The sequence below is a fragment of the Procambarus clarkii genome, chromosome 29, assembly GCF_040958095.1.
Source record: "Procambarus clarkii isolate CNS0578487 chromosome 29, FALCON_Pclarkii_2.0, whole genome shotgun sequence".
In the NCBI taxonomy this organism is placed as follows: Eukaryota; Metazoa; Arthropoda; class Malacostraca; order Decapoda; family Cambaridae; genus Procambarus; species Procambarus clarkii.
In genome coordinates, this window is record NC_091178.1 from 31,750,446 (window position 1) to 31,765,041 (window position 14,596).

At 45.8% G+C, this 14,596-nt stretch overlaps 1 protein-coding gene across 1 annotated transcript; it reads right to left on the minus strand.

Annotated features, from left to right (window-relative positions):
• Positions 1–2,979: 2,979 nt before the first annotated feature.
• Positions 2,980–10,216, minus strand: LOC138369818 (uncharacterized). Its single transcript, XM_069333563.1, has 2 exons — positions 9,729–10,216; positions 2,980–9,339 (listed from the first exon to the last, which is right to left on the minus strand). Exon 2 carries the CDS (start codon positions 7,731–7,733, stop codon positions 5,166–5,168), a length of 2,568 nt encoding a protein of 855 aa, XP_069189664.1. The 5' UTR covers positions 7,734–9,339; positions 9,729–10,216; the 3' UTR covers positions 2,980–5,165.
• Between the last annotated feature and the right edge of the window lie 4,380 nt (positions 10,217–14,596).

The following is a 14,596-nucleotide window of genomic DNA, read 5'->3' on the forward strand; positions in this document are numbered from 1 at the left end:
AACGCCGTTCTGATGTTAGCCAGCCTCGCATATGCCGCAGACGTTATTCTCTTTATGTGGGCTTCAGGAGACAGGTTTGGTGTGATATCAACTCCTAGATCTTTCTCTCTGTCTGTTTCATTAAGTACTTCATCTCCTATTCTGTATCCTGTGCCTGGCCTCCTGTTTCCACTGCCTAGTTTCATTACTTTGCATTTACTCGGGTTGAACTTCAACAGCCATTTGTTGGACCATTCACTCAGTCTATCCAGGTCATCTTGTAGCCTCCTACTATCATCCTCTGTTTCAATCCTCCTCATAATTTTTGCATCGTCGGCAAACATTGAGAGGAACGAATCTATACCCTCTGGGAGATCATTTACATATACCAGAAACAGTATAGGTCCAAGGACTGACCCCTGCGGGACTCCACTTGTGACGTCTCGCCAATCTGAGACCTCACCCCTCACACAGACTCGTTGTCTCCTGTTGCTTAGGTATTCCTCTATCCACCGGAGTACCTTCCCTCTCACTCCAGCCTGCATCTCCAACTTTCGCACTAGCCTCTTGTGTGGTACTGTATCAAAGGCTTTCTGACAATCCAAAAATATGCAGTCTGCCCACCCTTCTCTTTCTTGCCTTATTTTTGTTGCCTGGTCGTAGAATTCAAGTAACCCTGTGAGGCAGGACCTGCCATCCCTGAACCCATGTTGATGCTGTGTTACAAAGTTCCTTCGCTCCAGATGCTCCACTAGTTTTTTTCGCACAATCTTCTCCATCAGCTTGCATGGTATGCAGGTTAGGGACACTGGCCTGTAGTTCAGTGCCTCCTGTCTATCCCCTTTCTTGTATATCGGAACTACGTTAGCTGCTTTCCAAATATCTGGCAGTTCCCCTGTTGCCAGTGATTTGTTATACACTATGGAGAGTGGTAGGCTCAGTTCTCTTGCTCCTTCCTTTAGAACCCAAGGGGAGATTCCATCTGGGCCTATAGCCTTCGTCACGTCCAACTCTAGTAAACACTTCCTTACTTCCCCACTGGTAATCTCAAACTCTTCCAGTGGTTCCTGGTTAGCTATTCCCTCACTTACCTCTGGAATTTCTCCTTGTTCTAAGGTGAAGACCTCCTGGAATTTCTTATTCAATTCCTCACACACTTCCTTGTCATTTGTAGTGAATCCTTCCGCCCCTATCCTTAATCTCATAACCTGTTCCTTTACTGTTGTTTTTCTCCTAATGTGGCTATGCAACAATTTAGGCTGAGTCTTTGCCTTGCTTGCGATGTCATTTTCGTATTGTCTTTCTGCCTCTCTTCTCATCCTGACATATTCATTCCTGGCATTCTGGTATCTTTCTCTGCTCTCCAGTGTCCTGTTATTCCTATAGTTTCTCCATGCCCTTTTACTTTGCTGCTTAGCTAGCCTACATCTTTGATTAAACCATGGGTTTCTCATCTTCATTTCTCTGTTTTCTCGGGTTGTATGGTACAGTCCATATGGTACAGTCCATATGGTATGGTTCTCTGTTTTCTCGGGTTGTGTGGTACAGTGTGTGTGGTACAGTGTGTGTGTGGTACATTGTTTGTGGTACAGTGTTTGTGTGTGGTACAGTGTGTGTGGTATAGTGTGTACTCACCTAGTTGTACTCACCTAGTTGTGTCTGCAGGATCGAGCATTGACTCTTGGATCCCGCCTTTCGAGCATCGGTTGTTTACAGCAATGACTCCGGTCCCATTTCCCTATCATACCTGGTTTTAAAATTATGAATAGTATTTGCTTCCACAACCTGTTCCTGAAGTGCATTCCATTTCCCCACTACTCTCACGCTAAAAGAAAACTTCCTAACATCTCTGTGACTCATCTGAGTTTCAAGCTTCCATCCATGTCCTCTCGTTCTGTTACTATTCCGTGTGAACATTTCGTCTATGTCCACTCTGTCAATCCCTCTGAGTATCTTATACATTCCTATCATGTCCCCCTCTCCCTTCTTCTTTCTAGTGTCGTAAGGCACAGTTTCCTCAGGCGCTCCTCATTCCCCATCCCTCGTAGCTCTGGGACGAGTCTCGTTGCAAACCTCTGAACCTTTTCCAGTTTCATTATATGCTGCTTGAGATGGGGACTCCATGATGAGGCGGCATACTCTAAGACTGGCCTTACGTAGGCAGTGTAAAGCGCCCTAAATGCCTCCTTACTTAGGTTTCTGAATGATGTTCTAACTTTTGCCAGTGTAGAGTACGCTGCTGTCGTTATCCTATTAATATGTGCCTCAGGAAATAGATTAGGTGTTACGTCCACCCCCAGGTCTCTTTCACGCGTCGTTACAGGTAGGCTGTTCCCCTTCATTGTGTACTGTCCCTTTGGTCTCCTATCTCCTAGTCCCATTTCCATAACTTTACACTTGCTCGTGTTGAATTCTAGTAGCCATTTCTCTGACCATCTCTGCAATCTGTTCAGGTCCTCTTGGAGGATCCTGCAATCCTCATCTGTCACAACTCTTCTCATCAACTTTGCATCATCCGCAAACATCGACATGTAGGAATCTACGCCTGTAAACATGTCGTTAACATATACAAGAAATAGAATTGGTCCCAGCACCGATCCTTGTGGTACTCCACTTGTTACTGTTCGCCAGTCCGACTTCTCGCCCCTTACCGTAACTCTTTGGCTCCTTCCTGTTAGGTAGTTCCTTATCCATGCTAGGACCTTTCCCACCACCCCCGCCTGCCTCTCGAGCTTGAACAGCAGTCTCATGTGCGGTACTGTGTGTGGTACAGTGTGTGTGGTACATTGTGTGTGGTACAGTGTTTGTGTGTGGTACAGTGTGTGTGGTATAGTGTGTGTGGTATAGTGTGTGTGGTACAGTGTGTGTGGTACAGTGTGTTTGGTATAGTGTGTGTAGTACAGTGTGTGTGGTATAGTGTGTGTGGTATAGTGTGTGTGAGACAGTGTGTGTGTGGTACAGTGTGTGTGGTTATTATAGACTGTGGGTTGGTTGGTGTTGTCGTCGTCGATCCTTCTCTATGGACAACCCAACCCACAACTCGGCAGAGTGCTTATACTAGGAGATCACCCTTGGCGCTTCTGGCTCTTGGAGAGGGGCTCAACGTCACACGTTTAGGGGATGCGGCTCCAATACTTAGCCTCGTTGTCACGTGCACACACCCACTTGAGCCGCTGTGACTCCCCACTCTCTCCTTATGAGATATGATCTCAATCCCCTATGACTTACTAGTATTACCTCTTACCCTGTCCACAGCAGTGGTTCTTGGTTCTTTCTCTCTCCTTCTTTACTACCTCCTGGGAAGCCTCACTAGGACAAGGGCAAACACCAGCAAATTGTGACACATTTACTGGACAAAGCACATACACGATACATACACACATATAATAATAATGAATCCTATACTCGATAATCACAATCAGGTTGCACTCCAACACCATCAGAACTCTATTATCAGCTTATCCAGTGGTATCCTATCTCCTGGTTCACCACCTGATACCATTAACCTCCTCAAGTTGGTCAAGCCTACATACACTGTTGCACTATCAGCAAGATAATGTATATATAGAAAATCAGCATTTGAATGCAATAACATATACCAGTATAAATGTTCATTGATACTTCAGTATAAAAAACTCCTTGACATAAGAATGCCAACAGTCACTCACCTCTCACTGCGTCTTGCACGCTAATGACAACCAAACACTATCAACTCCCTACTAGTAATCCACCAGAACTTCCCCTTCCACCTCTGGAAGTTCACAACCCTAATATCCTTAGGTTCTTCCGGGCTTCACTACCAGGATCCTCTGCAGCTCCTCCAGGCTGCTATCATGAAGTTTCCTTGTGCAACTACGGTGCTTCACCCTTCTGTTAGGTTCTTCCACAGCTCTCTTGGCTGCTACACCACCTCAACAGAAGCACGTGACACTCCTCTTCACTGCTGCTTCTCCTCACAGCTCGAGGTCCTCTGCTCCACTACCTTGGAGTCTCATCAGCTACATCATCTGCTGGCTTCGAAGTTCTCAGCAACTTCTTCCCCAAAAGACAAACCTGCAACCCATCGACGTTCCAATAAAATGTTCCCCTTTAACACATAAACAAAAATAACCACACAATATGCTTGCCTCAAACCTCTATCTGTCCTCTACATACAGTGAGAGTGGACTCCCCCGTTTTGGGCGGGTCCATACTCCACCTCGCCGGGCGGCGGTCCTCACTCGCTGGGAGGGTCTTCCTCCATCCGGAGCCAGGCTCCCTCAGTCGTCCGCCAGCGCTCAGAGGGGGCGGACGTCGCTCCGTGTTCCTCCCTCTTCACTCTCCTATTTCAGGCCTTCTGCCTTATTAAAACATGTCTAACTTATAAATAAACATCGCTACTGTCGCTGGGCACACGACCAACTACAATGCAATCACTATGAACTGGCGTATATCGTGCTTACCACAGAACGTCTGGTCGAGGGCGCTTCTTCCTGTGACGAGGCTTGGTCAGGGCGCTCCACGGCCCACAATAATGCCTCCGGGCGGCTTAATATTCACTAATTATCGTCCACGACTTGAGACCACACGTCCCCAGCTCTATTCCACAGCTGGTACGTCTGCACACTTCTCTTCTCTTCGAGATATATCACTAGGGGTTCCCTTCTGACGGGAGCTCAAACGGAGCGCGGCTTCCCCCTGCGATGTCTGGCACTCAAGTGAGGTCAAGGTCCTCCAGAAGCGAGCCTCACGCCTCCAGCAAAATGTCCACATCTCCTAGCCCGTCATTTATCTATTTCCTTACTTACTGCCCATAATCTTAAATTGTTTTACATATCCAACCAGCCATTTTTCATATGGGTTATCACCTCAATATTTGCTAGACCTTCTAGTTAGGTCAGGCTTGCTGAATAACTCTCAAGAAGGGAGACTCGTTTCTCCTGCAGGCTGAGATCATAACACTCCCCTCCCCTTATTTTTGAGAGTTATTCCAGTGGCAAAGCTTGGGATAATACATCCGCCACTACACTGTCTCGTTCTTCACCCCATATACTCTCTTAGGAGTCTACAATTAATTCGTTGCACCTTGCAACATCTGGCTCACAACTCTCCAGAAACACGATCTTCTCATAAACGATTTGACTTCTCTGGCACCTGTTGGCTAGGCTGTCCTCCTTGGACGCCTGCACTCCATCGTTCCACTCTACTTACTGTCTCCACCCTCCGTTTCCTCGTCTTCTTCTCTTCACGTCCAGAGTCAGACATCTACTGTTTGTATCTCCTCTGTCGTCTTCATACTTCCATCTACTGCCATTATACTTCCGTCTCCTGCCATCATACTTCACTCCCTCGTCTTCACCGACGATCCTCCCTTTCGTCTCCTCATTTATCCGAGACCTCATCCTGTTTGACTTCCATCGAGTCCTCGGCTTTCCCCTATTCCTCCATGCTTGTATCATCCTCTTTTCACATTTTTCACTTCTATACCACTCCATTTCTTCTCCTTCAACTCTTCTTCGTTCCCTAAAAGTTTCTTCGAGCACTGCACTACATCCAACAGCACTCGACCATACATGTCGCTCTATCTCTCCCAGAGTGCTCGTAAGCATCTCTCCACACATACTGTCTCTTCTCCTTTCATTTTCTCGGCTACTACCCTTCTTCACTATCTCTCCTCCACGTTGTCTGCGAAACGTGTCAACTCTTGACATCTCAAACAACTTAACTCTACTACCCAAATGCCTCTGTGCTCGTGGACAACTCGACGCTCTACTCTCGTCCTCTGTATGTCCACATCCTTCCTCATTCCTACTCAGCACAGTTGCATTCACCTTCCGACTCCTAATTTCAGCAGTCTGGGCTCTACTCAGGTCAACTCCCTTCACAGTATTCTTCTTCGGCTGGGCCATCTTCACTTTTGACCTCACCGAGACTTCATTTTTCTGGGCTGGACCTTCATCAAACAGCCATGCTATATCTACATCAATATCTTCTACCGGTTTAATTGACACTGTCTCATCTTCTCCAGCGTCTTCCTTGTCGGCCACCTCTGTCTTCATCACTACCGAGACAGGGTACTCAATGGCTTGGCGGTCTCCTGACTCATCTCCTCGGATGTCAGTCAGGTTCACACTCTCAGGTGTCCCACCCATGCCGTGGCCTTCTGGGCTCTCCTCTGGCACAGTCTCCACTATGACTCTTGGCAACACCTTTGTCCCGCACAAGTCATTCCCCAGGATCACTTGGACTCCTGGAATAGGTATGTCGGGGCATACTCCCAACATCACCTCCGCCGACACATATTCCGACCTTAGCTGGACAGCACATACGGGCATGTCACTCTCAGACAATAACCCATATACTTTCATCTTCCCACTGCCAGCTAACCGTCGACCATCCCCAATCAGGCTTCTCGCAATCAAGCTCTGATTAGCTCCGGTATCTCTTAAGATACCAACTTCTACCTCAGGTTGGCCTCTTATACTGATCCAACCTTTGCTCATGAACGGTCTATACCTCTCGTTCACTAAGTTCGCTCTCTGTGGTTTGTCTCGGAACACATTAGTATATTTACTTCGGGGGTCACACATGGCCAGGGTCACAACTCTCTTGCCCTGCCGACAATATCGCATCACGTGACCCAATCCGTTACAATTGTAACATCTCATCTGGGAGAAATCTCTCCTATACGTACCAGAGTAGCTCTGACTCTGCCCACTCGTATTGGAGTTCCTCGGGCCAGACGTACTACTCGTACTCTGTGGAGCTTTACTGGATTCTTGATTTCCTGGATACCGATCAGTTTCTCGTTTTGCTCCTCCATCTTCACTTTCAGACGAAGTGTGCGACCTACTCTTCTGAGTTTTAGGGTACTTACTTTTATCTGCCCATTTATCAAAATTTTTCTCACCCCAGACTCCTCTGGGTCTTTCATAATTTCTTCCTCCCCAGACTCCATTGGATCTGCCATTGCTGCGTCTCACCTCGCTTCTCACTCTGTTCTCCCTCAAGCTCTTGTATGCTTCAGTAATCATATCCGCCCTATCTGCGGCATCTTTCACCTCCATTATCCCTGCTTCTTGGATCTTGAACTTTGTTTCGGGATGCATCATCTCCAAGAACTTTTCCATGACCATCAGTTGCTTCAGGTCAGCGTAAGATCCAACTCCAGCAGCCTCAATCCACTTCTGGAATCGTCTTTCCAGATCTCTTGCTGTCTCAGCAAATGTACATGCTCCAACTTTGATCATTTCTCTGAAGCGCTTCCTATAAGCCTCTGAGGTTAACTGAAACGAGCGCAATATGCTGCTCTTTACTGTGGCGTAATCCTGGCACTCTTCCAGTGACAATTGGGTGTATGCCTCCCTGGCTGCACCGGTCAATCTTAACTGGACCAGCTGGGCCCATTCCTCCTGTGGCCACTCTTTGATGCTGGCTACTTTCTCAAAATGCTCGAAGAAGCTCTCTGCCTCTTCGGGCACAAACAAGGGAATGTCCTTCTCCCTAACCCTAACATCTGGTGGGTGTGATACCTGGGTGGTGCTCTCTGGCAACCCATGTTCAATCCTTTGTTCAGCCAAGGTTCTATTCGCTTCTATCTGCATTTGTTTTGTTCTCTCTTTTTCTTTTTCCACCTCTAGCCTTGCTTTCTCTTTTTCTTTCTCCTGTTCCAACTCCAGTTCTCTTACTCTGGTTTTCTCTTTTTCTACTTCCAACCTGGTTTTCTCTTTTTCTACTTCCAGCCTGGTTTTTCTCTTTTTCCTTCTCGGCTTCATTTTTCATCTGGAGTTCTAATTTCATCTTTTCCAGCTGGAACTGTCTCTCCTCACGCTGCATCTGGAGCTCTAACTGGAATCTCTCCAAGCTCCTATTTCGGCTACTCCTGCTACTGCGGCTACTCTTGCTGCTCCTACTCGATCCCTGGGATCTCACTTCATCCTGCCCATCATCCTCCTTTCCACTTTCAGCTCCTTTCTGGGCTCCTTGTTCTGCCGCTTCACTTCTGGCTCTCAACTGCCTCAGGATCTCATCCTTCATCCCAGCTACTTTAGATGCTTTCAACCTGATGCCACATTTTTCTGCTATTTGTTTCAATTGATCCCTCGTGCAACCTTCTAAATCCTCAGGCTTGCCTGACTCCACAAACGCTTGCACCTTATCCATCTTGTCCTGTGAGTCTTCCCAAGAGAGAGAATATACACCTGCGTTCACACAGTTTATCTCAGCAGGGGTGTACAAATCCACTCTTGGACAGGGTGTGGGTGTGTCAGTTCACTCTCCCGGACACAGGCCCCCAATTTATTATAGACTGTGGGTTGGTTGGTGTTGTCGTCGTCGATCCTTCTCTATGGACAACCCAACCCACAACTCGGCAGAGTGCTTATACTAGGAGATCACCCTTGGCGCTTCTGGCTCTTGGAGAGGGGCTCAACGTCACACGTTTAGGGGATGCGGCTCCAATACTTAGCCTCGTTGTCACGTGCACACACCCACTTGAGCCGCTGTGACTCCCCACTCTCTCCTTATGAGATATGATCTCAATCCCCTATGACTTACTAGTATTACCTCTTACCCTGTCCACAGCAGTGGTTCTTGGTTCTTTCTCTCTCCTTCTTTACTACCTCCTGGGAAGCCTCACTAGGACAAGGGCAAACACCAGCAAATTGTGACACATTTACTGGACAAAGCACATACACGATACATACACACATATAATAATAATGAATCCTATACTCGATAATCACAATCAGGTTGCACTCCAACACCATCAGAACTCTATTATCAGCTTATCCAGTGGTATCCTATCTCCTGGTTCACCACCTGATACCATTAACCTCCTCAAGTTGGTCAAGCCTACATACACTGATGCACTATCAGCAAGATAATGTATATATAGAAAATCAGCATTTGAATGCAATAACATATACCAGTATAAATGTTCATTGATACTTCAGTATAAAAAACTCCTTGACATAAGAATGCCAACAGTCACTCACCTCTCACTGCGTCTTGCACGCTAATGACAACCAAACACTATCAACTCCCTACTAGTAATCCACCAGAACTTCCCCTTCCACCTCTGGAAGTTCACAACCCTAATATCCTTAGGTTCTTCCGGGCTTCACTACCAGGATCCTCTGCAGCTCCTCCAGGCTGCTATCATGAAGTTTCCTTGTGCAACTACGGTGCTTCACCCTTCTGTTAGGTTCTTCCACAGCTCTCTTGGCTGCTACACCACCTCTACAGAAGCACGTGACACTCCTCTTCACTGCTGCTTCTCCTCACAGCTCGAGGTCCTCTGCTCCACTACCTTGGAGTCTCATCAGCTACATCATCTGCTGGCTTCGAAGTTCTCAGCAACTTCTTCCCCAAAAGACAAACCTGCAACCCATCGACGTTCCAATAAAATGTTCCCCTTTAACACATAAACAAAAATAACCACACAATATGCTTGCCTCAAACCTCTATCTGTCCTCTACATACAGTGAGAGTGGACTCCCCCGTTTTGGGCGGGTCCATACTCCACCTCGCCGGGCGGCGGTCCTCACTCGCTGGGAGGGTCTTCCTCCATCCGGAGCCAGGCTCCCTCAGTCGTCCGCCAGCGCTCAGAGGGGACGGACGTCGCTCCGTGTTCCTCCCTCTTCACTCTCCTATTTCAGGCCTTCTGCCTTATTAAAACATGTCTAACTTATAAATAAACATCGCTACTGTCGCTGGGCACACGACCAACTACAATGCAATCACTATGAACTGGCGTATATCGTGCTTACCACAGAACGTCTGGTCGAGGGCGCTTCTTCCTCTGACGAGGCTTGGTCAGGGCGCTCCACGGCCCACAATAATGCCTCCGGGCGGCTTAATATTCACTAATTATCGTCCACGACTTGAGACCACACGTCCCCAGCTCTATTCCACAGCTGGTACGTCTGCACACTTCTCTTCTCTTCGAGATATATCACTAGGGGTTCCCTTCTGACGGGAGCTCAAACGGAGCGCGGCTTCCCCCTGCGATGTCTGGCACTCAAGTGAGGTCAAGGTCCTCCAGAAGCGAGCCTCACGCCTCCAGCAAAATGTCCACATCTCCTAGCCCGTCATTTATCTATTTCCTTACTTACTGCCCATAATCTTAAATTGTTTTACATATCCAACCAGCCATTTTTCATATGGGTTATCACCTCAATATTTGCTAGACCTTCTAGTTAGGTCAGGCTTGCTGAATAACTCTCAAGAAGGGAGACTCGTTTCTCCTGCAGGCTGAGATCATAACAGTGGTAGAGTGTGTGTGGTATAGTGTGTGTGGTACAGTGTGTGTGGTACAGTGTGTTTGGTATAGTGTGTGTAGTACAGTGTGTGTGGTATAGTGTGTGTGATACAGTGTGTGTGTGGTACAGTGTGTGTGGTATAGTGTGTGTGGTATAGTGTGTGTGGTACAGTGTGTGTGGTATAGTGTGTGTGGTATAGTGTGTGTGGTACAGTGTGTGTGTGGTATAGTGTGTGTGGTATAGTGTGTGTGGTACAGTGTGTGTGGTACAGTGTGTGTGGTACAGTGTGTGTAGTACAGTGTGTGTGGTATAGTGTGTGTGATACAGTGTGTGTTTGGCACAGTGTGCGTGGTACAGAGTGTATGTGGTAGAGTGTGTGTGGTATAGTGTGTGTGGTACAGTGTGTGTAGTACAGTGTGTGTGGTATAGTGTGTGTGTGGTATAGTGTGTGTGGTAGAGTGTGTGTGGTAGAGTGTGTGTGGTACAGTGTGTGTGGTACAGTGTGTGTGGTACAGTGTGTGTGGTATAGAGTGTGTGTGGTACAGTGTATGTGAGGTACAGTGTGTGTGTGGTATAGTGTGTGTAGAATAGTGTGTGTGTGGTAGAGTGTGTGTGAGGTACAGTGTGTGTGTGTGGTATAGTGTGTGTGGTATAGTGTGTGTGGTACAGTGTGTGTGAGGTACAGTGTGTGTGTGGTATAGTGTGTGTGGAATAGTGCGTATGTGGTAGAGTGTGTGTGGTACAGTATGTATGGTACAGTGTGTAGTACAGTGTGTGTGGTACAGTGTGTGGTATAGTGTGTGTGGTATAGTGTGTATGTGGTATAGTGTGTGTGGTACAGTGTGTGTGTGGTACAGTGTGTGTGGTATGGTGTGTGTGGTATGGTGTGTGTGGTACAGTGTGTGTGGTATAGTGTGTGTGTGTGTGTGTACTCACCTATTTGTACTAATCTATTTGTGCTTGCAGGGATGAGCTCTGGCTCTTTGGTCCCGCCTCTCAACTGTCAATCAACTGGTGTACAGATTCCTGAGCCTACTGGGCTCTATCATATCTACATTTGAAACTGTGTATGGAGTCAGCCTCCACCATCACTGCCTAATGCATTCCATCCGTTAACTACTCTGACACTGAAAAAGTTCCTTCTAACGTACCTGTGGCTCATGTTGGTAATCAGTTTCCACCTGTGTCCCCTTGTTCACGTCCCGCCAGTGTTGAATAGTTTATCCTTGTTTACCCGGTCGATTCCCCTGTGGATTTTGTAGGTTGTGATCATGTCTCCCCTTACTCTTCTGTCTTCCAGTGTCGTAAGGTGCATTTCCCGCAGCCTTTCCTTGTAACTCATGCCTCTTAGTTTTGGGACTAGTCTAGTGGCAAACCCTTGGACTTTTTCCAGCTTCGTCTTGTGCTTGACAAGATACGGGCTCCATGTTGGGGCCGCATACTCCAGGGTTGGTCTTATATATGTGGTGTACAAGATTCTGAATGATTCCTTACACAGGTTCCTGAACGCTGTTCTGATGTTAGCCAGCCTCGCATATCCCGCAGACGTTATTCTTTTTATGTGGGCTTCAGGAGACAGGTTTGATGTGATATCAATTTCTAGATCTTTCTCTTTGTCCGTTTCATTAAGTACTTCATCTCCTGTTCTGTATCCTGTGTTTGGCCTCCTGTATCCACTGCCTAGTTTCATTACTTTGCATTTACTCGGGTTGAACTTCAACAGCCTTTTGTTGGACCATTAACTCAGTTTGTCTAGGTCATCTTGTAGCCTACTACTATCGTCCTCAGTTTCAATCCTCCTCATAATTTTTGCATCATCGGCAAACATTGAGAGGAACGATTCTATACCCTCTGGGAGATCATTTACATATAACAGAAACAGTATAGGTCCAAGGACTGACTGACCCCTGCGGGACTCCACTCGTAACGTCTCGCCAATCTGAGCAATCACCCCTCACACTAACTCGTTGTCTAATGTTGTTTAGGTACTCCTTTATCCAATGGAGTACCTTCCCTTTCACTCCAGTCTGCATCTCCACTAGCCTCTTGTGTGGTACTGCATCAAAGGCTTTCTGACAATCCAAAAATATGCAGTCTGCCCACCCTGCTCTTTCTTGCCTTATGTTTGTTGTCTGGACGTAATATTCATGTAACCCTGTGAGGCAGGACCTGCCATCCCTGAACCCATGTTGATGCTGTGTTACAAAGTTCTTTCACTCCAGATGTTCCACTAGCTTTCTGTGCACAATCTTCTCCATCAGTTTGCATGGTATGCAGGTTAGGGACACTGGCCTGTAGTTCAGTGCCTCCTGTCTATCCCCTTTCTTGTATATCGGGACTACGTTAGCTGCTTTCCAAATTTCTGACATTTCCCCTGTGGCCAGTGATTTGTAATACACTATGGAGAGTGGAATGCACAGTTCTTCTGCTCCTTCCTTTAGTATCCAAGGGGAGATTCCATCTGGGCCTATAGCCTTTGTCACATCCAACTCTAGTAAACACTTCCTTACTTCCCCGCTGGTAATCTCAAACTCTTCCAGTGGTTCCTGGTTAGCTATTCCTTCTCTTATCTCTGGAATTTCTCCTTGCTCTAAGGTGAAGACCTCCTTAAATTTCTTATTCAGTTCCTCACACACTTCCTTGTCGTTTGTAGTGAATCCTTCTTCCCTTATCCTTAATTTCATAACCTTTCCTTTACTGTTGTTTTTCTCCTGATGTGGCTATGCAACAATTTAGGCTGAGTCTTTGCCTTGCTTGCGATGTCATTTTCTTATTGTCTTTCTGCCTCTCTTCTCATCCTGACATATTCATTCCTGGCATTCTGGTATCTTTCTCTGCTCTCAAGTGTCCTGTTATTCCTATAGTTTCTCCATGCCCTTTTACTTTGCTGCTTAGCTAGCCTACATCTCCGATTAAACCATGGGTTTCTCATCTTCATTTCACTGTTTTCCTTTTGGACTGGGACAAACTTGTTTGTTGCTTCCTAGCACTTCTGCGTGATGTAGTCCATCATGTCTTGGGCCGTCTTTCCCCTGAGCTCTGTTTCCCATGCTATATCTGTTACGAATTTTCTGTTTAGGAATCTGTTTAGGAATTTTTGAATTTCAGTTTACAAAACGGTGAAGTGTCCATACTGTACACCTGTACTACCACCGATCCTTCGAGATGGGCAGTGCCGGAATGAAGATTCGCATAAACGTAAACTTAATATATATATATATATATATATATATATATATATATATATATATATATATATATATATATATATATATATATATATATATATATATATATATATATATATATATATATATATATATATCAAGCCAATTTATTTCATGAAAACTCAAAAAAGCATTAGCCAGTGCAGGACCTAAAGGAGACCCCATTGCTACTCTATCAATTTGTTTATAATATTTATTATTAAACATAAAGATGGAGTGTTTAACTGCTATTTCTAACAGCCGTCTGAATATTTTACTACAAAATCCAAACACTAAGTTAGTGTCCGCAAATAATTGACTTACACAGATATCAATGGTTTCCAACAAAGGAATATTAGTAAAAAGTGATTCAACATCGAAACTGACCATTATAGTTGGGAACTCAAAATTTAAAGAGGAAAGTTCTTTTACAAAATCCTGAGAATTTCTCACAGTAAATTCATTATGCGTTAATGGTTCTAATAATGGAACCAGAAACTTTGCCAGTTTATAATTAAAAGTGCTTTTAATATATATTTATATAATATTTTATATATATATATATATATATATATATATATATATATATATATATATATATATATATATATATATATATATATATATTTTCATTCTTTCTTGAGATAATATTTTTTTTTTTACAAAATCCACACCAGTGTGGGCAGACCTGGTATCCACCAGCGGTGAGAGTGACAGTGAGACAGACACGGACAACAGCGACAACAGCAGTGACAGCTCAGCGGAGCCGTCATTACCCATAGACGAGTCACAACCCACAACTCCAGGAGCGGGAGGGAGGCGTTCACACCAACACTCATTTCCTCATTCCTCCCCCAGTCCTTTTCCTCGATCAAGCATCAGCAGCTCTGCCGTCAGCAGCAGCAGTAGCGAAAGCAGTAACGTTAACAGCGTCACAATCCATGAGAACAACATCAACAGAGTGAGAAGTGAGAATAGCCTTGACTCGGATGACAGCTTAGCCAACCTTGGCTCGTTATCGACTGACAATTCTGAGTGGTTAACAATGTCAGGCATAATAGCTGACAGCTCATCCTCACCCATTCATGCTGAAGGGGGGACACTCTACCCCCCCCCCCCCCCACCTCCCTTAGCCGTCCCCCTGCATGTTCCCCACTGTGGCCCTGGTAC

Coding starts and splice junctions, on each gene's coding strand:
- LOC138369818 (XM_069333563.1), bottom strand. CDS start 7,733: ATGAAGCCGAGAAGGAAAAAGAGAAAAACCAGGCTGGAAGTAGAAAAA.